The sequence below is a fragment of the Entelurus aequoreus genome, linkage group LG08 (assembly GCF_033978785.1).
Source record: "Entelurus aequoreus isolate RoL-2023_Sb linkage group LG08, RoL_Eaeq_v1.1, whole genome shotgun sequence".
Taxonomy (NCBI): Eukaryota; Metazoa; Chordata; class Actinopteri; order Syngnathiformes; family Syngnathidae; genus Entelurus; species Entelurus aequoreus.
In genome coordinates, this window is record NC_084738.1 from 60,316,995 (window position 1) to 60,344,323 (window position 27,329).

Below are 27,329 nucleotides of genomic sequence, written 5' to 3' on the forward strand. Positions count from 1 at the left end.
TTACACGAAAATTACTCTATTGGTGGGAATTATTCTGAAATATTGTCTATAATCTATGTTTTTTTGTTGTGTTTTCATCGTAAACATTTCATAAGGTGGCGCCATATTTCCATGCTTTGGCAGTGACAAACCTATTTGGAATTTCCACTCACTTAAAAAAACGTCTAACATTTTACCAATATAGAAAAAAAATACACAAATAAAAAAGAATAAAATGCATTAATGGATATTCAATTTTCTAATAAAACTACAATAAAAATTGGGACGATATGTGAGTACAAATTTATACTACCATTCCTAGTGGGTGTCTATTTTAACTACTACCCTTTAGAAAAATAAAGCAAATCCAAATAAAAATATTTTTAAAAATACATATATTTTTCTATGTAAAATATATTTTTTTAATTAAAAAAAAAACAATTAATATACCGTATTTTTCAGACTATAAGTCACAGTTTTTTTCATAGTTTGGCCGGGGGTGCGACTTATATTCAGGAGCGACTTGTGTGTGAAATTATTAACACATTACCGTAAAATATCAAATAATATTATATAGCTCATTCACGTAAGAGACTAGACGTATAAGATTTCATGGGATTTAGCGATTAGGAGTGACAGATTGTTTGGTAAACGTATAGCATGTTCTATATGTTAGTTATTTGAATGACTCTTACCTAAATATGTTACGTTAACATACCAGTCACGTTCTCAGTTGGTTATTTATGCCTCATATAACGTACACTTATTCAACCTGTTGTTCACTATTCTTTGTTTATTTTAAATTGTCTTTCAAATGTCTATTCTTGGTGTTGGGTTTTATCAAACAAATTTCATCAAAAAATGCGACTTATATATGTTTTTTTCCTTCTTTATTATGCAGTTTCGGCAGGTGCGACTTATACTACGGAGCGATTTATACTCCGAAAAATACGGTAAATGCTGCTAAGATTCCTTTATTATGACTCATTTTCTAGTCCACTTGCCAGTCGTGTGGCACGCACATGCATAGCGGGTAATTGTGTGTGCAATAAAAAGGCCCGAAAACTGGGACTCGGTTCTCATCGATCATTTAAAAGAGCCGTTCAAAAGACTCGATTCTTTTTTGCGAAAGTCAACAACGAACAACTGCTGTAAGAAAAAAAAGAAATACATTTATTTCATCTGTTGCACTTGCAAGGCATTCACATTTACTCAGAAGAGGTGAAATCAAGAACACTACATGGTCAATATAAGCCAGATTATTAATATGGCACATACACACTTAGGATATATTCCATCTAAAGCTACCGACAATTACACTTTAATAGCTTTGGTGAACATGAAGACATTTTGTTTATGTTTCCTGACAAAATTCAGCATGAAAAGTGCAATATTTCACTTCAGTTCTATCGTCCTTCTTTTTTAAATTCATTTTGAGCGTCCAAATTGCTGTATTGATAATTTTTCTTATGTGCTGGGAGGGGGGAAAAACCCTCGTCACAAAAAAAAATACACAAATTGAAATATTTTAACCATTCCACAAGATGTTCATTAGCATAAATTTGACTCCCAGTGGTGGAGTCTCTCAAACCACTTGTGCTGTACATTAAACGCACAAATAATTACATGTCACAAATGAGATCAAACAGAAACGGAACGTACAATTAATTTGTATTTAGAAAAAAAAAAGCTATTGTTTTTGGAGGAAACCAATTTGGTTCAACATTCAAACCACTTGCTGCAAAATAATACTAGCGATAAATACTTTGAATGCAAGAAAAAGAAGCAAAAAGATGGATTAGTTATATTAGGCGTAGATATTCAAACGGGCCTTACGGTGTGTAAAGCTAAGTGAGTTGGGGTTAGCGCCACTCCTCAAATCTCCTCACAATCGGTCCACAATATGTCATCAATTCCCAGATTGGACGCCACTTTGAAAGCTCTAACCAGGGAGGGGAACAAACAAAGAAACAATTAAGATGCATTAGATCCCGAATGCTCACAGGTACATTCTCAAAAAAGCGGCGAAACAAGGCGAAAGAGTGAAACCTGTAAAGATGGCGGCGGTAAACAAGAGATTTGACACAGCGGCAATCCCGCGATTGGGATGATCAGACGACATTCTGGCGTGACGTATCAAACATTGTCGGACACAGACAGTTGCTTTCAACACAACAGGGCGGGACGGGTGTTTTTTTTTTGTTTTTGTTTTTTTTAAAGCTTCGACACTCTTTCCGGCATTCCCGTACGCACGGATGCCGCCCCGCCTCCGTTACTGCTTCAACAAGGACACAAAAGAGATGGAGAGAAAAAAAAGGCGGCTTTTACAGGCTGTGAGGATACAAGGAATCTCATAGTGTGACAACCAAACAGACTTAAGGCCGAAATCTCTCATAAATAATCAACACTATCCTACGCTGCTAACACTTCTATGTTGAATTCATGAGAAAAATAGCAGATTTTCACGTTGCCAATCAGCAAAACGCACTTTTAAGGTGATTCCCTTAATGTTTTGGTGCAGCAGTTTTGTCCCGCTCCACCAGGGGTGTCCAGAGTTGGCCCGCAACATATTGTTAGAAACAAGAAATAAGTGAAAATGTAAGAAAAAATAATAAGTCCTCAACATTCTACATACAATACCCCATAATGACAACGTGAAAACGTTTTTTTTTAATTTTGCAAATTTAAATAAAAAAAAAAAATCATTGAGCAAATGTTGTGAATACTTATGTTCATGTGACTTTTTTAATATTTTTCATTTTTTTAATACATTTGCAAAATAAAAAAATTAAAAAATTCACAATGTCACTATGGGGTACTGTTTGTAGAATTTTTAGGACAAACATGAAATCTATTCCATTTTGGGATAAGGCTGTGACATAACAAAATGCGGATAAAGTGAATACTTTCCGGATGCACTGTATTATTATTACTATCAAAATGTAAAATATTTCCTATCTTTTTTCTTACATTTATATATATTTTTTTCTCGACAATTTGCTGCAGGCCAACAAAACTAGGGCTGCACTGTGGACACCCCTGTAATAACTGATAACACACTGTCACCTAGAACACAAAGCGGACACTGACTTTATTTTGAAATATATATAATGTCTGTTTTAAGCCTTTTTTTGTCTTTTTTTTTTAAACAAAATGAAAAAAATACCAAAATGGTCCATGCATACTTTTACTTTCCAGTTTGGACGCACACTTTCTGGCCACTAGAGGTCCCTGCGAGCGCTTAGAAAGGCGTCAAAGAGAGAATAAGTGATGCGACGAGATGGCATTCATTTAACAGTCGTTAAATAAACGCCCTCATAAGGACTTCCTGTGGTTGAATAAGCAAACGGACGTGGAGATGAGCTCATCGCGAGGGAACTATAAGGAACGTTAAACTCTGACCTCCACCACTTGTGAAAACCCCGCCTGCTTTTGTCTTTAAGGTGGAACGCAGAGAGGAAGGAAGGAGGTGGACTGTGTCCAAAGATAACCTCAACAAAAGGCAACATGAGAAAAAAAACAATAAAAAAAAAAGGGGGGGGGGGTGTTCCAAAGCGGCGTGAAAAAGAATACATGCACAGAAAAAGCCGCACTGTCCGTCATTCCGCTCGCAAACATGGCGAGGGTCAGGACTGTGCTGGAAGGGAGGGGCCAACTGCAGTCACGTCGTGTCCTGGCCAGGTTTTAGGACAACCTGGGCGATGGGGGGGGGGGGGGGGGGGGGGGGGGTCAGAGTACGATGGCCACTCAGTGCCTCACGGGGCCGTTGCTGTGGGTTTTGGCGGCGTCCAAGAAGGCCGAGCGCATCACGTCGAAGGATTTGTCGGCGAGGGACGCCACGTCCTCGGACGCCATCCCTTTTGTCTCGATCTTTGGGAGGATCTTCAATCTGATGGTCCCTGATGAGACGGAGAGGACACGCTGAGCAACAAAGAGATGCATGACGGGGGGGGAAAAAACAAAGCAAAGAAGGCGCCAGGTACCCGATTTGAACTGTTTTTCTTTCCGTAGGTAAAAGCTGCGGTAGGAGGAGAAGACCACGGGAATGATGGGCACCTGAGACAGAGGAGGAAGTCAGTCAATTTCATCGCTGCATATTCATCCTGAAATGCTCCAGTTTACGTCTCGTATCCCATTTCTGACATTTCCTGAAAAAGCAAATGAAAATATGACAATAACTTAGTTACCGTATTTTCCGGACTATAAGGCGCACTTAAAATCCTTTTTTCCCTCTCAAAACTGGACAGTGCGCCTTATAACCCGGTGCGCCTAATGTAAGGAATAAGTTTGGTTGAGCTTACCCACCTCAAAGCTTTTTTATTTCGTACATGGTGTAATGATAAGTGTGACCAGTAGATGGCAGTCAAACATAAGAGATAAGTGTAGGCGGTGCTAGGATGGCAATATGACTCAAGTAAACAACACCAACATTTTATATGTTCCATTGAAAATATAGAACATTACACACGGCGCTAAAACATCTATCAAAAATGTTTTGGTACGACTTTGGTAATCTATGAAGCCGCACCGCTTGATGGATTGTCGGCGCATTAAACATACGATTATTATTATGGTGTGTGTATAAGGTAAGACATTATCCGGCGTTTTGTTTCGCAATATTATGCAAAAGACACTTTTCTTACCTTCTAGTACCTGCTGATCTTTATTTGGGATCTGCATAAATCCTGAAAAATTGCACGTGTCCGCCTTTGTAGTCCGTGTCGACATCGTAGTCGATAAGCTTCTTTTTTTCTCTATCTTCTTGTTATGGGACATTCATCCTCCGCTGTTGCCATTTGTAATATAAAGTAGAGTAAAGTTCTTAATTATATCTGTCAGTAAACTCGCCATGAAAGCGCTAAAACATACCGGTGTAGTGAGTTTACATTATTCACCCAAAGAACTTTAGTTATTAGAGTTCCCGTGCTGCTCCGTTATTGATTGAAGTAAAGTCTGAATGTCATTAAAACGGTTAGCTCGATCCTTTGACACTTCTTCCACTCCCGTCCTTGCACGCTACACTGCTACAACAAAGATGACGGGGAGAAAATGCTGCCGAAGGTGAGCCACGTAAATAAGACCGCCCACAAAACGGCGCATCCTGAAGAGACTGTCAGAAAGCGGCTTGAAGATGATCTGTAAAACATCATCTATGCAACATTTTGACCAAAGAACCACCATTACATGTTATGTAGACCAGTGGTCCCCAACCTTTTTTGCACCACGGACCGGTTTAATGCAGGCATTATTTTCAGGGACCGGCTTTCCACTTGTGCCAGATAAATACAGCAAAAATAAGTGCATGAAAAATACAACTCACTATAACGTTGAATTAGTGGGAACCCTGGGCTTGTTTCTTTTCAATGAAATGCAGATGGAAATCAGCCTTTGGCTACAATCTGTCACATTTATATTGTATATGTTCATTGATATGCATTGTATCATGTCACAAAGTAATAACAAATGGCAAGTTACTATGAGGAGTTTTATTTTACATCTATAAACAAGCTTATTGGTGTGTCTAGTGGGACAGGCGAAAGTCGGAGAAAATGCAGTCGTTTATAAATTATTTAATGTTTCCCTGCGGCCCGGTATCGGGCCCCGGACCGGTGGTTGGGGACCACTGATGTACACCACAAGGAAGTGTTTTACCATCCATCCATCCATCCATCTTCAACCGCTTATCCGGAATCGGGTCGCGGGGACAACAGCTCCAGCAGAGACCCCCAGACTTCCCTCTCCAGAGCAACATTTGCGACTTCCTCCTGGGGAATCCCGAAGCGTTCCCAGGCCAGAGAGGAGATGTAATCCCCCCCATCTGGTCCTTGGCCTGCCGCGGGGTCTCCTCCCAGTGGGACGTGCAACGAGGACCTCCCTAGGGAGACGCTCGTGAGGCATCCGCACGAGATGCCCGAACCACCTAAGCTGGCTCCTTTCCAAGCGAATGAGCAGCGGCTCTACTCCGAGTCTCTCTCGGGTGACTGAACTTCTCACCCTATCTCTAAGGGAGATGCCAGCCACCCTTCTGAGGAAACTCATTTCGGCCGCTTGTATCCGCGATCTTATTCTTTCGGTCATTACCCACACTTCATGACCATAGGTGAGAGTAGGAATGTAGATAGCTCGGTAGACCGAGAGCTTTGCCTTCTGGCTCAGTTCTCGTTTCGTCACAACAGTGTGTTACATTTAGAAAAAAATAAAATAATATGACGCCTTTAATAATCCGGTGCGCCTTTTGTATAAAACTAGACCTGACTAGACCCGCTCATCGGCAGTGCGCCCTATGGTCCGGAAAATACGGTTTTTATCACGGAATGAAAGAAATGGAGTGAAATCGCTTGATGGTCACCCACTGTCTTTGTCTCTAAAGGTGGAGGTGGGGTCACTAGCACACACACACACACACACACACACACACACACACACACACACACACACACACACACACACACACACACACACACACACACACACACACACACACACACACACACACACACACACACACAGACACAGACACAGACACAGACACACAGACACACAGACACACAGACAGAGGTTGAAGCTTGTGGTGTACCGTATTTTTCGGACTATAAGCCCACTCCTCCTGACTGCAATCCCACCCACCCAGAGAACATCATCGTCAAATATGGTGGGTGGGGATGATTACATGGAGAGATGAAGTGGCCTACAGAGATGAGGTCCTGGAACTAGGTCAGTGGTGTGCATCGAAGAACTTGGCACTAAACGTCTACAAAACCAAAATACTCATCCTGGACTTCCCCCTGTACATTATTGGTGAATGTGAATGTGAATTTTTTGTTTTTTTCCTCTCTTGGCTCTTGGCAAAGGCGGTCACATTACCTCCCCTCTCCGTATCTGCCCTTTCTTGGTGCCTCTTTTTGCACTGCTCTCCAAAATCTAAACAATGGATCTGAGCAACTGGTCTCTCAACAACATTGACAAGATCTCGGGTTCAGGTGAACCCGTTTGTCCTGTCAGAACGGTTGCTGCTGGACACACGACAGACTCTTGGGAAAAGAGGAGTGCCAAGCGCCTGGCGCACCTTTCAGTCGAGGACGTCTACCTATTTGGAACCGTGGTAACGATAATGATGTTAACGTAATGATTGGAGGATGTGGGCAGAGCTCTGGACACTCAGACTTTTGTGATTTTGGATAACATCGGACTGTCTGCCCTGCAGGACGAATTTGAGGACCAGAAATAGACAATTAAAAGTCAAAAGTTTCACATTTGATTTTGCTCGCTCAAACACAACAATTCCAATCTTGATTATTTCCCTGGCTGTGACGTGGGAAGGTCGTCGCTTCAAGATTCCCCTGGAGGACACAGTGCAGCAAAGACGAAACAAACTCCTTCCCTTTCAATAACACCTGTAAAGATAAACTCTGTTCCTTTGCCACCGCATGCAAAGCGACTCCAGGCCTACAGACTTAACACACACACCATAGACCGTGGCTACATACGCACAAATAGCCCCCACCCCACACCTTTGCCACCGCTTCACTCCACGTGGTATGACGAACAACGAAACTGCACCCCTAGTGGCTGGCAGCTCCGGGCCTGATGCCTACCCCTTCCCCTCCTGTTGCAAGTCTTGTGGTTTCTGTGTAAAATGTGTATATGTGCTTATCGGCTATCAAGTGCTTTTCTCGGCTCCAGTGTGTGCCCCTTCTCCTAGAGGAGCCCAGTCTGGGATCGACATTTTTATTTTTTTTAACTCATCCTCCCACAGCGTCTACCTTTTTCCCACCTTTTATGGGACGTCGTAAGTGGCGACCTATCACCGTTCCTGTACAATGTTTGTCTAATCTTGAACGGGTTTGTGGTGCAAATGAAATTTGTTTGTTTGTTTGTTTGTATGTGGGCTCTGTACCGAGAATGTCGTTGTGGCTTGTGCAGCCCTTTGAGACACTTGTGATTTAGGGCTATATAAATAAACATTGATTGATTGATTGAACATGTGCAATGACAATAAAAAGCATAACGATAGAGCAAGTCCAGTCCTTCAAATTTCTCGGCATCCATAACTCTGCAGACTTCTCCTGGTCGACCAACACCAAAGCGTTGGTCAAGAAGGCCCAGCAGCGGCTACACTTCTTAAGGGCCGATGCTGGTGACCTTCTACCGTTCCACCATCGAGAGCCTGCTGACCTACGCTGTGACAGTGTGGCACTCCAGCTGCATGGAGGCCGACAGGAAGAGACTGCAGAGGGTGGCAAAAACTGCACAAAAAAAATCATCGGCTGCCCCCTGCCCTCCTTGACTGCCATATATAACTCCCGTTGTCTCAGCGAGGCCAGAAACATCTCCAAGGACACAACCCACCCTGGCTCCCATCTTTTTAACCGGTTGCCCTCTGGCAGGCGCTTCAAGGTCCATACGAGCCTGAACAGACTCAGGGACAGCTTCTTCCCAAAAGATGTCACTATACTTAACGCACATTTGCACTTATCTTTAATTGCACTGATCCTTCAGACTCAAACTACCTCCTTTCTGTTTATCTGTCTGTGTTTTTATTCTGTGTATTTGTACTTTTACTTGTGCTATTTATGTGTGCACATACAGAGCTGCTCACCAAATCTCAATATACGTTGTATAATGACAATAAAGGCTTTAAATTCTATGGTTTTATTTTCTCAAAAATCAACAGTGCGCCTTATAACCCGGCGCCTTGTGTATGTATTAACTCTGGGTGTGTGGACCTCGACCCAATATTGTTTGGTTCATGGCATAATGATATGTTTGACCAGTAGATAGATGGCAGTCACAAATAAGAGACTGCAGGTGACGCCTGTTCAATAAAGTGCCAGTAAGCAAGCAAGACCAAAACTTTGATGTTTTATTGGAGATATAAAAAAATTACACACGGCACTCAAAAATCTGTCATAATTAAGTATAATTTCGGTAAGCTACGAAGTCGCTCTGCTTGGTAGATTGTCGCAGCGTTACGGCTACAGTAGTCAGACGTACGGTGCTTCAACATACGTATATTATTATGGTGTGTGTATAAGGACCCCAATATGGCACCTATTGGGAGACATATTACATATTATTATGCAAAACCAACTTTTTTTACCTATTGGTACCTGCTGATTAGTATTTAGGATCTGTGTAAGTCCTAAAAATGTGCGTGTGTCTGCCATTGTAGTCCACAGCGTTGTCAATAAGCTCCTGCTTTTTTCTCTATCCTCTTGTTGAGGGACATTCATCCTTCACTGTTGCCATTTCTAATATAAAGTAACGTACAATTCATACGTATATCTGTCAGTAGACTAGTTATGGAAGTGCAAAAAAACTACTGGTACAACTAAGATGACGGGGAGAAAACGCTGTCAAAGTGGAGGCACGTAGATAAGAACGCCCACCAAACGGCGCATCCAGAAGAGACTGTCAGAAAGCGGCTTGAATATGGCCTTTAAAACATAATCTATGCAACATTTTGACCAAAGAACCACAATTACATCTTATGTAGACCACGAGGAAGTGTTCTAAATGCAGGAAAAAAATCCCAATATGACCCCTTTGGTTGTGAGTTCAAACCCCGGCCGAGTCATACCAAAGACTATAAAAATGGGACCCATTACCTCCCTGCTTGGCACTCAGCATCGATGGGTCAAATGCAGAGAATACTTTTGCCACACCTAGTGTGTGTGTGACAATCATTGGTACTTTAACTTTAACTTTAATGTGCCTTATAATCTGGTGTGCCTTGTGTATTAAATTAGACCCAAATTGACCAGTTCATCGACAGTGCGCCTTATAATGGGGACGGCGTGGCGCAGTTGGGAGAGTGGCCTTGCCAGCAACCTGAGAGTTCCTGGTTCAATCCCCATCTACCAACCTAGTTACGTCCGTTATGTCCTTGAGCAAGAAATTTCACCCTTGGTCCTGATGGGTCGTGGTTAGGGCCTTGCATGGCCGCTCCCGCCATCAGTGTGTGAATGTGTGTGTGAATGGGTGAATGTGGCAATAGTGTCAAAGCGCTTTTAGTACCTCAAAGGTAGAAAAGCGCTATACAAGTATAACCCATTTACCATTTACCATAATCCGGTGCGCCTTGTGGTCCGAAAAATATGGTAAAGGTAAGGTTGTAGAATGATCCAGAATTATGTTTAAAAATTATGAATCGATTTAAAATCGGAATAAACAAAACTAAGATTCGGATGTGAAACACACAAGATCTCGCTGCTCTTTCTCAAAGACCCCAGTGGCCTGTCAAAGAGACTGGCAGAGTTTAGCGTGGCTCACCCTGGGGGCGTCCTGCTTCACTACATTGAGCTGTTCTGGCCACAAATGGAAAAGAGACACAGGAGCAAATAGTGATTGATAGAATAAAACCGACTGAATAGGGGAATAGCGACCACCTCTGACCGGACTCGCTTGCAGGTCGCGCTCACTAATGAGGGCCAGTGAGGATTTAACCACAAACCTGACATCAATCCCACGCACAAAAACTGCCACGTTCATTTCATTTTCTGCCCCGTTTTTTTTAACTCATCCCACCTGTCTTGCCGTGAGTGTGCGCTGTGAACAGACGCTCTGACCGAGGGGGCGATACAACTCATTAACATACACAGCTGTCAGTTTGTGCTGCGCCTTCACTGAAATCTAAAAAAAAAACTGCCGTTTGGGGATTAAATTCTAGTTAAAAGTCTTTATCAATCATCTGATATTATCAGAAAAGAAGGATGCTATGTAAGGCGACTAGCTCCCTCAAGTGGCTGGACTGAGTACAGCGCTCACCCTGTGACAGGTTGAAAGCAGCTGTCAATAGCAATCACTATAAATGAATGGGAAATGTTAAATGAATGGAAAAATTTACAGTTAATACATGTGATGGGTATCAGTTAGAGACATCCGATAATATCAGCAGTCCGATATTATCGGCCGATTAATGCATTAAAATGTGATATCGGAAATTATCGGTATCGATTTCAAAAAGTACAATTTATGACTGTTGAAAACACCGCTGTACGGAGTGGTACACGAACGTAGGGAGAAGTACAGAGCGGCAATAAACCTTAAAGGCACAGCCTTTGCGTGCCAGCCAATCACATAATATCTACGGCTTTTCACACACACAAGTGAAGGCAAGGTCTACTTGGTCAACAGCCATACAGGTCACACTGAGGGTGGCCGTATAAACCACACTGTGAACCCACACCAAACAAGAATGACAAACACATTTCGGGAGAACATCCGCACCGTAACACAACATAAACACAACAGAACAAATACCCAGAACCACTTGCAGCACTAACTCTTCCGGGACGCTACAATATACACCCCCCGCTACCCCCAACCCCCCCCCAAACCCCACCCACCTCAACCTCTTAATGCTCTCTCAGGGAGAGCATGTCCCAAATTCCAAGCTGCTGTTTTGAGCCATGTTAAAAAAAATAATGCACTTTGTGACTTCAATAATAAATATGGCAGTGCCATGTTGGCATTTTTTTCCATAACTTGAGTTATTTTGGAAAACCTTGTTACATTGTTTAATGCATCAAGCGGGGCATCACAACAAAATGAGGCATAATAATGTGTTAATTCCACGACTGTATATATCGGTATCGGTTGATATCTGAATCCGTAATTAAGAGTTGGACAATATCGGAATATCGGATATCGGCAAAAAAGCCATTATCGGACATCTCTAGTATCAGTTCATCTCACTCATGGATGATTAGTATCGGAAGCAAAAAAGCAAAACCCTGATCAGAACACCCGTCATTAAAACGCAAAACAAGATAATAAAAAAATTAAAAAACGGTACTAACTTGTGCTTGAACTGCCAAGTGGAACGCGCCTTTTTTGAAGGGTAGCAAGTCCCCTCTCTGGTTCCGCGTTCCCTCAGGGAACACCCACAGACGGATCTGCAGAAGTCCAAGAGAAAAAGCCTCATAGTCACGCTCACAGACCCTGAAAGCTCCGGGAGGACGCCGCGTTACCTGCTCGTCCAACATGGTCTGGGCGGCGTCGGCCATGACGCTCTTGGCGTCGCTCGTCTTCTTGCGGTTGATGAAGACAATGCCGCCCAGCCAGCAGATGAGGCCCACCGTGCCGGCGTAGATCAGCTCCTTCTTGGCGATCATGGTGCAGCGGTCAGGCAAGATCTCCATCAGGCCTGAGGGAGAGCGCACATACTGGAGCTGGTTCATATGAGCGTTTTATATCGGCCGATATCGCTAATTATTAAGGCTGTGAAACTTTGGGCACCACATTGGGGGTAACAACTAGATTCAGAATCGATTCACAACGATTCTGGATTCAAAATCAACACCTTTTTGATAACATTTGGTGTCAATTCTATGATTAACTACATTCCTCCATAAAATAGATAAACATCTCTAATCAATTTCTTTATTACTTAAAAGAAAACTGGTTTTGTTTAATAAAATGCTTCCCGAACATTTTATAAGGTCAACAATATGATTTGCCTGAGTGGCTGGACAGGACAGATTGCCAAAAAAACTAAATAAAATATTTACTACAAAAAAAAAATCTATTAGATTTTTTTTTTATTCCATGAAGAATTGTTACAAATAGATATTGCGATTAATCTTAAAATCGATTAATTTTCACATCCCTAACTGCTTTTTATTAGAAATGGCAACAGCGGAGGATGAATGTCCCATAACAAGAAGAAAGAGAAAAAGAAGAAGCTTATTGACTACAGTGTCTGCACCGACTACATAGGCGGATGGGCGCAATTTTTCGGGATTTATGCAGATCCCAAATACAGATCAGCAGGTACCAGAAGGTAAGAAAAGTTGCTTTTGCGTAATATTGCGAAACAAAACACCAGTCTTACCTTATACACACACCATAATAATACTTGTATGTTTAATGCGCCCACAATCCATCAAGCAGTGCGGCTTCATAGTTTACCAAAGTCGTACTAAAACATTTTGATAAGATTTTTGAGCGCCGTGTATAATGTTCTATATTTTCAATGGAACATATAAAATGCTGGTGTAGTTTACTTGAGTCATATTGCTGTCTACACGTATCTCGTATGTTTGACTGCCATCTACTGGTGACACTTATCATCACACCATGTACCAAATAAAATTGCTTCGAGGTCGGTAAGCAAAACCAGAATTATTCCATACATTAGACGGCGCATCGGGTTATAAGGCGCACTGTCGAGTTTTGAGGGAAAAAAAGGATTTTAAGTGCGCCTTATAGTCCGGAAAATACGGTACTGAGAACTGCATAAGCAAAATGGACGTGTTTTATAGTGCTTTCTCCATCCTTTCCTATCTTAGCTTTACCAGTCCCAGCCAGACCAGTACGAGGTGCCTGACAAAGACTTCATGATCGTGGCTTTGGATCTCCTCAGTGGCCAGGCTGAGGGTTTGGGAGGCACCACCAATAATATTTTTTATGAACTATGGAAAATAAGGGCCAGGATAAAAATATGTTCAATGTAAAACATTTTATTTAATATGTAACCTTCCTCTGATTATAATCCACTCAGCGATCAAGGTAGAAAGGAAAGGACATGCCAACATAAGCATAAAAAACACTCAATGTAAAAACACAATTCTAGAATCCCATTGAACATTTAACTATAATCTCTTAAAATGAACGTGCAAAAATAAGGAATATGTAAGAAATGCTTAAAGTGTAACAAAATAGTGCAATGTGTGAAAACAGACAAACCTGAGAAGATCTATTTTCTGCAAGTTTCGTGCCTTAAAGTTACAGCTGGCGTGGCTATGGTGGTGTGGTATTATCGATCTTTGTGAGGACGAGTGCCTTGCAATATTTACAGACCACATTGGTCTGCAAGGCATTGTATCAACTACAGAAAAGAGCATTAAGGATTATTCATAAAGCAGATTATCTAGAACACACTAACATATTATTTATTAATTCTGGTTTATTGAAACTACAGGAGCCAGTAAAGTTACAGACATTATGTGTTATGTTTAAGGCTAAAAGTAAAACATTACCAGCAAATTTACAAAAAATGTTTGTCATCACTTCTGAGATTGACGAGCATAGAAGAAAAGGTCATTTCAAACATCAGTATTCAAGGACAACTTTAAAACAAATGTCAGTGTTTCCCACACATTCATTTATTTGTGGCGTCCCGCCACGAAAAAATTAAGGCCGCCACAAAAAAAAATAAAAAAATTGTTTAATTTTTTTTTTTTTTTTTGTTCTGTCCAGCTTCTCAGGCAAATCATATAGTTGATGTAGATGCCCATATCGGCTGTTCAGATTTGCTTTACAAAAGAGAAGTGTAGGATCAAGATTTTTGGAGCTCTTTGTTCAGTGGATCAGATGTTTGATGAAGCTTTGTGTCTATCTATCACCACTACTGTTTTCTGTTTATTTGTTACTGACTGCGGCAGGACACCTCTGCCTCTGTTTCACTTTATGTTGCTGGTAAATAATATGGTTGTAGTAGTAGGCTAAAGTTAAATTATTTAGTATGCACTAATTAAAGGGGCAGAGCTTTAAGAGACATTTTAGCTTTTATATTTTTATAAGATATATTTTTTGTAAGAACCACAATTAATAAATATATTTCAGTGAATAACTTATTGTTCAAATCTGTATATAAATATGTACATAAAGTGTTGTAATTATATTGTAAAATGGATGGATGGATGGACGTTTAAAACAAAACTGTTATTATTAATTAGTAAGTATACATTTTTTGAGCCTTTTTAGAGAAAATCATATCATTGTAGTAAATTATGCAAATTTCTCGATGATGTCATGGTGACCACGCCCGTAGCCACGCCCCCACCGCCACAGGTATCTTGGCAGTTTATGGGAAACACTGAATGTGTATATCAGTGGTGGGGGTTAAACTATGGAATTCTCTTTACAGTGAGATAAAAGACTGTAGAAATATATTCCAAATGAAAAAAATATATAAAGCCAGAACAATAAGATCATATAGACAGCCTTAAGTGTCTACATTTTGCTTTCTATTTATTATTTCACTTATTTTTTTGTCTGGTTTTGTATTTGTTTTGTATCATCCCGTGAGGTGTATATAATTTTTTTTTTTTCGGTTTGTACTTCATGAAGTTTTGCACTTGTTTTTTTTTGTTGTGTTTTTTCATTATATTTGGATGTATTTCTTTGGTTTGTATGCTTGTGAATCTGGGCTATCCATTAAGTAAGACTACTTTTTACGTTGAAGGGGGCATGAAATAGAAGATTTTCTTCATCCTGTTCCTTCTCAAGCATAAGTGTGTAAATATGTGTTTAGTTACTAAAGTTTAATTGTCTATTGATCAAAAATGCACATCAATTAAGGAGATAAATAAAAATTAATGAATGAATGACTACCATCCCCCTTTTTTCTTTTTATCCAAAAAACTGCTATACTGTCCAGGTTTCCTCTTTTATCCACAATTTTCTAATTGCTAATTTCTCTTCTCACTCCATGCAAAGAATCAATTGCAATCCCCGCCTGAGGCTGAGATGTTAATTAGACACTGCCAGCCTCCACTCCTTAGACAAAATACCACGAAGGGAAACATTTTGTTCCCTATAGGAAGATTATACATCCCAAATCCTTCAGCCTGAATCAGAACAATCGATTTTGAATGACCGCTTGGTTTGTTCATTTACTCTATGATGTGAGGCCAGATGAGATCCATCACATTGACGCGGGTATTGATCAACGCATCAAATCTAAACCTACTGTAGCATGCTTTTAAAATAATTGTAGTGATCGCGTGGTCCTCAGCGTGCACTATAGTTGATTGATATTTGCCCCAGTTTTAACTGAGCCTAAGGGCGCTCTCAGTGGACAATCCGTGCTGAGCTTGACACCCAAAGTCCAGTTGGTGTGATGCTTTGAAGCGGTCGTATTTAGTTCATGTGAAACCATCTCTCTTCCCACCAGTTATTAATGATACCCGCTGCCTTGCATTATACAAAAAAGCCAAGTAAGACTCAAAATACTCCAAAGTGTCAGGAAAGTTGTGATACTGCATTCTTTAGGGATGTGAAATATGAAAATGTCATGTCACGGTCATCATTTTTACCACAGTATTTTTAAATATGCTCAAAAAGCCCTTACACACAGACTGAAATCTTTTAAGAAAGTTAAAAAGAAATAAGTAAAGATAGTAGATATATAGTACTTTATTGATTCCTTCAGGAGAGTTCCTTCAGGAAAATTTAAAGATAAAAAATATATTCCTTTTGCAGAAGAAACATTAAATATTGTTTTGAGTCTGTCGGAGCCATATTGTTGTTATTTGAGTGTTTTAGGGATGTAACAATATGAACATTTCATATCACGGTTATTTCAACCAAAATGATCAGAGTAACGTTTTATGTGCTCATGCATTTATACACACTGAAATAATTTAGTCAAGTTTTATTTAAAAAAACAACTATAGTAATAATTGACACATATACTTTTTTGGCAGAAAAAACATTAATATTGTTCTGGATTCCAAATGTTATTTATGTTCCCCATTTTAATTTCTAAAAGTTTTAGAATGTTTCTTTTAATTCATAAAAGCAAATTTGCTTCACATCCGGTTTATGTGACTTCAGGCAAGTTCAATTTTTGTTGTAGAAAGCTTTGTTTTTGTTGAAAAAGTTGTTTCAACAAACAAAACATGTCCCTGTCTTATCTCAGAGTATAGATCGATCACTTAATTCGAAAAGAGCACAGCTTGCAGTTTCAATGTGCACAGTTGAATATCTTAGTTGCTCAGACAGTAATGTGTTTGTACAGGTTTGGATTGGGGTATGTAGTTTCTTCATGAGGAAAGACGTTAATGTCTCCTGTACCATATTAGCATTTAAGGTAGCGAGTGCTAGCTTAAGTTTCCAGTAAAAGAGCAGTCTGTCACAATACGATCAGTACAAGGAAGCCCCGATCAGTCCACGTATGCGAAAAGACGGAGCTTCAGTGACGTCACAGTCTGTGATATTTGAATGGTTTTTATTAATGTATTGTATAAAAAAGACTGGCTTACATAGCAGTAAAAGAGAACAAGAATATAAAAATTAACAGAGGGTAGATTTAATATAATCAGAGAGTATTATCGCCACAATTTCAATCGCTTTCACTCTACTGTAATTGCACTGAATGACTCACGGGGGCGCCATTGACTCTCAAGTAATATCTTTTTCAACAAGGCACTGCACTTAAAGTTAAAGTTAAAGTACCAATGGTGGCGAAATTATCCTTTGCATTTGACCCATCACCCTTGATCACCCCCTGGGAGGTAAGGGGAGCAGTGGGCAGCAGCGGTGGCCATGCCCGGGAATAATTTTTGGTGATTTAACCCCCAATTCCAACCCTTGATGCTGAGTGCCAAGCAGGGAGGTAATGGGTCCCATTTTTATAGTCTTTGGTATGACTCGGCCGGGGTTTGAACTCCCGATCTCCCGATCTCAGGGCGGACACTCTACCTACATCTATAGTCGCAGCCTGACAAAAAGGAGACTTTTACATGGTCAGTATTGTTAAGAGATGTACAAATCGTTCGGGTTTCTGTACGGAACTGTAAAGTTTTAAAATAAATACTGTATTCTTGAATAATGTTTGTTTTGTATGAAACGTATTATATGACATTGTTATTGAAATAAAGATGCCAAAAAAAGAAAACCATGGTAACTGTGACGGTGTTCACAAATATAACTGCCTACAGGAAGTGACCTAGACTTTGCGCTTCAGGTACCGATCATGTCGTCTGTGAATTTATTCAAAGTGTGATTATCAATCACGGTTTTACAATATTTTTTATTTAAAAAAGTAATACTAACTGTTGGGAGTTTTCCAGCGGTTTATCATTACAGCCCTATAGTTTTACCATAATCAAAATTTGAAATGGTATTACTAACCGTTGGGAATTTTATAGCGGTTTATTATTATACCAGTAATTGTTACATCCTGTGTTGTATTATGGTGTGATGGCAGTTGCAAATGTGCCATCAAACAATGCAAAGGATGTGGGGGTAACAGATCAAAATCAGCACTGGTCTTTGCCGGTACGCACCCAAAACATCGAGGGAGCTCTGGTGGTTGGAGATGATGACGTAGGGGCCCTTGGTCTGCAGGTGCTCCCAGCCGCTGACTTCGAACCGAAGGCCAAGGAAATACTTGACATGACGAACGATGGAGCGGATAATCCTAAAAAGAACATTTCATTAAAAAGTATCCACTATGACAATAGTAAGAGCCGAGCACCCGGCTAGCAAATTGCATGCAAATAACAATTGTTCTGGCTCCCTGCGTAACAAACTCTCATTAGCGTGTATCTGACTTTGTTGACCTTTCGTCTCTTGGAGAAAAGAGCAGCGTCACTTCTCCCCCTCCGCGTGAATCCTTGTGACAGATCCTCACGTCCTCTCCTCAGCACTGAATCCCATCCTCTTGTCATTCCTATCCTTAACTTTGTGCAGGAGATTTTGCAGTCAAATTGTTCTCCAAATAACCTTAAAAATGTCTGATGTAATTCAACTATGGGCCTGACCTCAATACTAATTAGTTTCGGGCGCCCTTTATAATCCTCTAATTAACTTTTGGAATATAATAAGACAGTTGTAAACATGTGACTTGCGTCAGTTACCATGTGACGCTACTGGGTCACATGAAAGAAAGCAGTTAAAATGTAAAATATCTTAATTTACTGCTACATGTCACGGACATATTAAATGCAATCTTTACACAAGATTACAGTCTTTGAGTTATCTGTCAACATAGCAGTGCAGAGATAAGTCAAGTCAGTTCAAAAGCCAGTGCTTATGCAATCGCTTGGTTTCGTGTTGCAGCATTTGTATGATTGGCCAAGGGGAACAAACTCTTATAGCTTGGGAGTTTGAAGGAAACAACTAAGCTATAAATCTGGTTTACTGTTCCATTTGATAACTTGAAATCACAGTATTAAAAAACAAGTCTTTTTTTAGAGCGGCTAAATGTCAAGATAACTTTGAGTCTGCCTGTTCAGAAGTTAACTTTAATAGGAATGCAAATGCAAGGGTTAGGGTTCTTCACAAATATATAAAACAGTACAAACATCCTATGGACACCTGAACAATTACAACGCGAAAACTTCTGATTGTAATCCCCTCAGGCTCTAAAAGCAGAAAAGAAAAGAAAATGTCAACACATTCATGGAAAACTCAAAGAATGTAAACAAAATTGCAAATTCACATTGAACACTTAACAATGAGCTCTTAAAATGAAGGTGCAAAAATGAGTAAGAAGTGCTAAATGAAGTGTAACTAAATAGTGCAAAGTGTGAAAATGTAAACAGAGAAACCTGAGAAGAGATATTTTCTGCAGGTTTAGGGTCAGGAAGTTACAGCTGTGCTCTAAAGAGTGAGCGAGGCTAAGGTGGTGTGGTATTACCGGTCTTGTTGGGGACGAGCGCCTTGCATCACTTACAGACCACATTGGTCTGACTACGGTCCCTTTTAAAAAATCCTAAAAAACTGCCAATGTCGAGGTGACTTTTCCCGTTTTATTCACAATTTCTTGGCTCTCTGCAGCATTCATTTTTATTTCCTCTTCTAACTCCATGCAGAAAATCAACCATGAGACAACAAGATGGCGCAACCAAACTCGATAATTGATACTGTTACCTGATTGGCTGTTAGCGTGTCACTAACACTGATCAGTGATCACTTCCTGCTAGGAGTGTAATGGTACACAAAAATTCGGTTCGGTACGTACCTCGGTTTAGAGGTCACGGTTCGGTTCATTTTCGGTACAGTAAGAAAACAACAAAATATACATTTTTTGGTTATTTATTTACCAAATTTGTAAACAATGGCATAACATACATATACACACAGGGTCCATTGCCAGGGTTGATGTGGTCAACATATATAAAATAAAAACTAAATAAGATAAGGCTCAGAATGGTTTCTTAACAAAACCTTTCTACATATGAAGTGCTTTTTTTGATTGATTGATTGATACTTTTATTAGTAGATTGCACAGTGCAGTACATATTCCGTACAATTGACCACTAAATGGTAACACCCGAATAAGGTTTTCAACTTGTTTAAGTCAGGGTCCACGTTAATCAACATTAAACTGCCTCAAGTTGTTGCTCAGATTAAATAAAATGACAAAACTTTTCTTCTACATATAAAAAGTGCAACATTAAACAGTTTCAAGTCAACTCAGCCTCAGATTAACTTTTCTTTTAACCCCCCAGCCTGGCTAACTTGGCAGTAAGAGGATATATGGCCTAGTGGTTAGAGTGTCCGCCCTGAGATCGGAAGGTTGTGAGTTCAAAACCCCGGCCGGGTCATACCAAAGACTATAAAAATGGGACCCATTACCTCCCTGCTTGGCACTCAGCATCAAGGGTTGGAATTGGGGGTTAAATCACCAAAAATGATTCCCGGACGCGGCTACGCTGCTGCCCACTGCTGCCCACTGCTCCCCTCACCTCCCAGGGGGTGATCAAGGGGATGGGTCAAATGCAGAGGACAAATTTCACCACACCTAGTGTGTGTGTGACAATCATTGGTACTTTAACTTTAGTATATGGGCTCATTGTTCTTCCACCATAGAAGTGGGTCAAAATCTAGTTTCTAATGGAATATGGTCTTAAATCTGCTGCTATAAAAACATTTGTTATTGCTTTATCCCTGCCTGACTCGCCGAGGAGAGGCTGCTTGAATGCGGTGGTGACGCTTCAAATGGGTTAGCATGTTTGGCGTGTTGTCAGAAGCAGCTGCTGAACAATGTCGGCGAGCCTCCGTCTTCCATTGTTGTATCGCGCAGCCAAAGTGTTCCCAAACGGGAGATCTTAACGAGGCAGGAGGGTCTTCCAGCTCTGGCTTTTACAAGTTGTCCTAGCCCGGTCGCTGCTAGCATGCCGTGTGTTGTGCCTCGGTGTGCTTTGTTTACACAACGTGCGGTACGCTACTTAATATGTTCGTGTGGAAAGTCGTTTGATACACCTCCGAACCGAACCGAAATCCCCGTACCGAAACGGTTCAATACAAATACACGTACCGTTACACCCCTACTTCCTGCGTTGCTCGGTTCCCAGCGAGCCTTTCATCATGCAACCAACCTTGCTTCAAAACTTCTGGTTTGTTCCGACGAAGAAGAAAAAATGTATCAAACGCTTTATCAAAAGCATTTTTTATTGATATCGATTACATATCACATATCGTGATTGATATTGTTTTATCGCCCAGCCCTATAAGAATACAAACATCAGAGTAGGCTACAATATAAACAGAAAAACACACAAGGCTACTTTGAGAGACTAACGACATCGCAGACAGAGTACATGCTACAATGAAGAAGTGTTCAGTAAATCAGTGGTCCCTTCTGTTCACACGCTTCCTGTACCATCACTGTTGTCTTGTTCAGGGTCCAACCTGAACCGTTCATTTGCTAGTTGGGATTGAAGTCCGATACTTTCCTCACCACAACCAAACTGCACTTGGAATTAGTTTGGAACCATATACCGGTACTGATCATTTCCGCCCATAGCCAAAGGACGACGATTAAAACAGACAAAAAGGAACATGTGTGAAAGCACCTTCAGTCACTGACTACTATTCCACGCACTGAATATGTCCGATAACTCAAATAGTTTGACTCAAAAGAAGCATCCGACATCACCTTAATCCGAACATGTTTGGCTTTTGAGAAACTGGACTAACACCTGGATTATGCACTGGGAAACGAGATCTCTCGAGTGGGTTTGCGCTGCCGGAAGGGACTCTTCATATCAAGCATGCACCAGTATCAATGTGCGAGATATAACCCGGAGGGAAATACAATTCAAATTAAACATAAGCATACACTAGAATGAAGAGGAGACTGTTTATTTGCTTCACAAATATAAGAACGGAACATTTTGAAATGCATCGATGAGAGGGAAAAAAAGAAACAGATTTATTTACTAAGGTAGATAGGAAAATGAAGAAAGTCGGCTTCATACGGACTCACGAAGGAAATACGAATAAGTTGAAAGAGAATGAAGCAGGTACTTAAAAATACAAGACAAACATCTCCACACTGCATTTGAGCACTCCAAACTGATTACAATGACTCTGTACTCCACACGACTGGCAAGTTTGTACACAACAATAGCAATCCTGGAACAGTATTTGCTGGGGCACCAACTGTCTTTTCCTTCGGATTTAAAACTCCTATTAATCCACAGAGCCTTTTGAATGAACTATGAGACACTCGAAAAAGTTTTGCTTCCATTATTCTCCGCCCGAAAAATGCCTTCAAAACAACTCTCTCCCGCCAGTCTTTCTTTGCTTCGGACCAGTAACCGCTCCGAGACATTCTTGGTTGTAGCGTCATGTTCGTAGAGCATTTATTGCTGCTGTCCTTTATTTAACATCAGCATAGCCATTAGAGATGTAATATTTGTCGTATGTGCCAATATTACAGTGGGCAACAGGTACAACAGAGCTTAGCTGTTGACTTATGCTTTGTTTTGGTGTGATGTCATAGGTCAACCAGAAAAGCAATAAATGTATTCGCGCGAAAAGGAAATAAGTGCCCCCAAGTGTACGGGAGGCACACAGTCTACGACCAATAGTCGTAATAGAGAGTGTGTGTTAGAATAATTATGTATATATTATCAAACAACTTTTATGCTTAAGGGCCGTTGCTATAATTATTGTAAATTGTGCTGAAGTGGTATTTTTCTTTGTCTGTGCAAAGCTGGCAATCCAAAAGATTGCAAGCCAGTATGGTATCAGTGTCTGTGTCCAGGAACGGCCTGCTGACTGCCAAGGCCGAACACCGCCGTGACGCAGACAGAGCAGAGACAAGGCGATATCACCAGCGTCAACACATTTGCATTTTTGTATAATTATACATTGTGTCTAACTGGAGTTGTCGAGATGACCCCCTTCCCTCAGCGACAGCTTCAGTGATGTAAACAGGGACCTCCCAAATAAATAGAGGAAGCACGCAAGCTGGACTTTTAGAACGTAGTTTGGATCTGTAACTAGAATACAGCCCAAAACACGCGTCTCCTCATTGAGCCAAATTGAACTCTGTCTTTGCATGATTCCTTGCTTCTCGTCTGTTTAATAGATGTCATCAGTGTTTGAACCTGACAGTGTGCATGGACACTGGGACTTTACATGTAGGCCAGAAAATAAAAATAAAAAACTATTTGAGAAATCGGACTAATTTAGCGCATGGAAACGTATTCACTGTCCTGAAAATGACAACAATTAACATTTGATGGAATGCAAGTATGACGCTTGCAGTCATGGGGTGTTTTTATCTGGTTGCAAATGTTAGACGCCACAAAAGTGAGTCAGTCAGCGTTGAGGTCTCTGCAGGCGAGCTGTCAACGACAAGCCGGTCTGCCATAATAACCAGTGTGCAAAAACGCCATTCAGTATTCATCCATGCCACAAAAAGGTCCGGCACCTATTGTCACCATCACTCGGTGAAGCTTTCAGCTGACTGACCGTTGCAACGTGACCCCGCCAGCAGCTCACCTGACCGTGAAATACTTCAAAGCGGACTCTAATGTAACCTCAGTCCAGACTATTCAGCCAGCAAGCTAGCTAGCTGTAATCAGGGGGAACAGACCATCTGGCATATGGTTCTTGGAGGTAATTAAAGCAATGCAGTCGTTTGTGACTGCGTTGCCAAACACTGACAGGTGTCGGGTTGACCTCCTCCGTTATCTTCTGTTTTCAGAATGCATGTTGCGTAACATGGCTGCATATTCTTCAACTCTCCGTTGGAGCATGTCTGGGTTTGTGCTTGCATCCTCCCTGCCACTTCCCCAAAACACACATTTTTAGACCTAATAAGGACAGGTGGTATATAAAACGGATGTATAGACGTTAAGTAATATGCATGGGCTGTTTCTTTGAGCAAATAAGTAAACTGGAAAGGTCATTGTCCTGAACTGGTGTTCACACGTAATCATTGTAAAGACAATTAAGGAGCTGTAATAAAGAGCTCAGCTCATTTGTTATCCTGACTATGATATTCTGGTCCAAACATGTTGGAACTCTTAAAACATATACACAATATTTACATTCATCAAGTTGTAAATTAAGTCATTGTACATAAACAACAAGAATTTAGCTCTTAAGTCTGCCACATTCTTGTCCAGGGAGAGAACAAAAACAAGTATAGGTATGTGTGGATTTGCCCCTGGCTGGATATCCGCAGTGGTCACTCAGCGCGTTTCGCACTTGATCGCACAATCTGAGTAGAGACCCGACCGCTGTTTTCAGAGTTCAACTGCATTCGCGTTGTTTTCACCACCGCTCTACACCAATACTCGTGACGTACAACACATTCGAGTTCATCCAGAATATTGACATTTTGAATTGGACAAGTACTCGCGTCACAAAGACCTGATGAAATTTGGGGAGGGCAGAAAAAAACGACGGTGAGTGAAATGTTCATTGGAATCCCAATTATGATATAAGTTAAACATTTATCCGTGAGTCTGCCAATTATCTTTTAAATGTATCGATTCGCACACTGATTTTTTTGCTTGAGATGTGACTTACAAGAGGAGTCCGAGCAGCCATGTCTACTCAAATTTCCCATCACTTCCAATTAGTGTTGTCCCGATACCAATATTTTAGTACCGGTACAGGTACCAAAATGTATTTTGATACTTTTCTGTACTTTTTTATAAATAAAGGGGACCACATTATTATTATTGTCTTTATTTTAACAAAAACTCCTACTGTACATTAAACATATGTTTCTTATTACACGTTTGTCCTTAAATAAAATAGTGAACATACTAGACAACTTTTCTTTTAGTAGTAAGTAAGCAAACAAAGGCTCCTAATTTAGCTGCTGACATATGCAGTAACATATTGTGTCATTTTCCATTCTATTGTTTTGTCAAAATTATTAAGGACAAGTGGTAGAACATTAATTATTAATCTACTTGTTCATTTACTGTTAATATCTGCTTACTTTCTCTTTTAACTTGTCCTATCTACAAGCTAGTCGGGTTACTTCTAGACCTCCACCCCAGATCCCACCTCACTCCTACCCACTTCTCCAAAGTGGGCTGGCTCAGGGTGGAGGACAGAGTAAAACAACTTGCACTGAGCCTAGTCTATAAAATTCGCTACACCTCCCTGATACCGAAGTACATGTCAAACTACTTCCATAACATAAATGACCGCCATAACCACAACACCAGGGGGAGCTCCACAAACAATGTTAAACCCAGATTCCGATCTAACAAAGGTCTTAACTCATTCTCTTTCTATGCCTCATCAATATGGAATGCACTCCCAACAGGTGTAAAAGAAAGTGCATCTCTACTATCCTTCAAAACCGCACTAAAAGAACACCTCCAGGCAACTACAACCCTAGACTAACACCCTCCCCCCACCACATCCCCGGAGGTAAATGTAAATGTAAATAATCAAATGTATATACTTGTTCTTATGCTTTCTGAGCTCACCATGTTCACTGCTCGCTGTACATATCCTACAAAGTCAGACCTACACTGTTACAATGTCCATTTCTCAGATGATAAACTTGTTGATGACTGAAGTGCTGATATCAACCAAACCTAAACTAAAAGGGTGGAGTGCCATCTCCGGGTTGCGAAGGAGACCCTGCCCCAAGTGGAGGAGTTCAAGTACCTTGGAGTCTTGTTCACGAGTGAGAGAAGAGTGGATCGTGAGATCGACAGGCGGATCGGTGCGGCGTCTTCAGTAATGCGGACGCTGTATCGATCCGTTGTGGTGAAGAAGGAGCTGAGCCGGAAGGCAAAGCTCTCAATTTACCGGTCGATCTACGTTCCCATCCTCACCTATGGTCATGAGCTTTGGGTTATGACCGAAAGGACAAGATCACGGGTACAAGCGGCCGGAATGAGTTTCCTCCGCCGGGTGGCTGGGCTCTCCCTTAGAGATAGGGTGAGAAGCTCTGTCATCTGGGAGGAGCTCAAAGTAAAGCCGCTGCTCCTCCACATCGAGAGGAGCCAGATGAGGTGGTTTGGGGATCTGGTCAGGATGCCACCCGAACGCCTCCCTCAGGAGGTGTTTAGGGCACGTCCGACTGGTAGGAGGCCACGGGGAAGACCCAGGACACGTTGGGAAGACTATGTCTCCCGGCTGGCCTGGGAACGCCTCGGGATCCCCCGGGAAGAGCTGGACGAAGTGACTTGGGAGAGGGGAGTATGGGCTTCCCTGCTTAGGCTGCTGCCCCCGCGGCCCGACCTCGGATAAGCGGAAGAAGATGGATGGATGGTCTTGACAAGATTGATTGATTGGTTGAGACTTTTATTAGTAAATTGCACAGTACAGTACATATTCCATACAATTGACCACTAAATGGTAACACCAGAATAAGTTTTTCAGCTTGTTTAAGTCGGGGTCCACGTTAATCAATTCATCAGATCTGTCTGATAATACTGGTTACATGCAAAATGGATTATTTGTCAAACTCTAATACACATACCTAAGTTATAGATAGGTTCCTTACATTAGTAGCTCCATTCAGGTGCATACATGTACACAACAACGGCAGCCTTGTTGTCCACTATGAACTGACTTCTGTTCTGCGTTATCTCACATTTGAGAGCGGCTGGACAACATGCTTATTGATAAAAGCACACATTGGTGGTTAATTCCAGAACATTCATAGCGTGTATTTATTTGTGTGTTTTGTTTACCACTGTGAGCTTCTAGCTTGCGGCTAACGTTAACGGACGGGAGGCTAATGTTAGCGGAGTTTGACTTTTTAAAGCCGTAATAAAGTAACGCGAAGGAATTTATTAGTTACATGACGCCGGGGTTTGTTTTGTTAGTTTAAATAGTAAAAAGACAATCGGAGTAATGCACCGTGGAGTGTGCTAGCAGGCTAGCAGCAATGTGCTAGCCTGCTAGCTGTCAAAAAACTCACCTCATGTTCTCCACGTCCCGGCCCCCGCTTTTCAGTATGCACAGCGGGATGGCGACCAGGGCCAGTACCATCATCCAGGCCACGTAAAAGCACTTTTTGAAATAGAAGACGAAGGTGCTGCTGGTCCACAGCAGCAGCGGCACCAGCAGCAGCAGCAGCGGGGGCATCCAGAGGAGCACGTCCATAGCGGGCAAGTGACAAGGGCTGGACGGCGGGGTCCGACTCCGGTGCTCGGGCAAAGGTGGCGCCGTGAGCCGGTCAAACATAACACGGAAAAAGGAGACCTTTTTTTTTTTTAAATTCCCTTTTCTTCCTGCCTCCGCTTATGACGCGTCGACGACGCTTCGCCGCGACCATGTATCGTTACTCATGTGCGGCTAAATGATATGCAGTCCGCTTAGGCGTCATCCGATGTTTTTTTTTTTTTTTTTCTATTTCCGGGTGCCGGGCCACTGCGTGTGACGTCATCAAATCA

General features: G+C 41.3%; 1 protein-coding gene across 2 annotated transcripts; it reads right to left on the bottom strand.

The window, feature by feature from the left end:
- Window positions 1-1,131: 1,131 nt before the first annotated feature.
- Window positions 1,132-27,312, bottom strand: agpat2 (1-acylglycerol-3-phosphate O-acyltransferase 2 (lysophosphatidic acid acyltransferase, beta)). 2 transcript variants are annotated; one of them, XR_009827097.1, is made up of 7 exons: window positions 26,855-27,312; window positions 17,997-18,130; window positions 11,952-12,127; window positions 11,781-11,876; window positions 3,963-4,035; window positions 2,029-3,878; window positions 1,132-1,921 (listed from the first exon to the last, which is right to left on the bottom strand). XR_009827097.1 is itself a non-coding variant. In XM_062056975.1 (6 exons), the coding sequence occupies exons 1-6, from the start codon at window positions 27,118-27,120 to the stop codon at window positions 3,727-3,729; spliced, it is 897 nt and encodes a 298-aa protein (XP_061912959.1). In that variant the 5' UTR covers window positions 27,121-27,312; the 3' UTR covers window positions 1,132-3,726. The 2 variants fall into 2 exon arrangements, 1 of the variants encoding a protein (XP_061912959.1); XM_062056975.1 differs by having other exon boundaries at window positions 1,132-3,878.
- Window positions 27,313-27,329: the final 17 nt, after the last annotated feature.

Coding starts and splice junctions, on each gene's coding strand:
- agpat2 (XM_062056975.1), bottom strand. CDS start 27,120: ATGTTTGACCGGCTCACGGCGCCACCTTTGCCCGAGCACCGGAGTCGG. Junction 11,877..11,951: donor AGACCATGTTGGACGAGCAG/GTAACGCGGCGT, acceptor GGACTTCTGCAG/ATCCGTCTGTGGGTGTTCCC. Junction 4,036..11,780: donor ACTTGGCAGTTCAAGCACAA/GTTAGTACCGTT, acceptor CCTCTGTCTCAG/GTGCCCATCATTCCCGTGGT.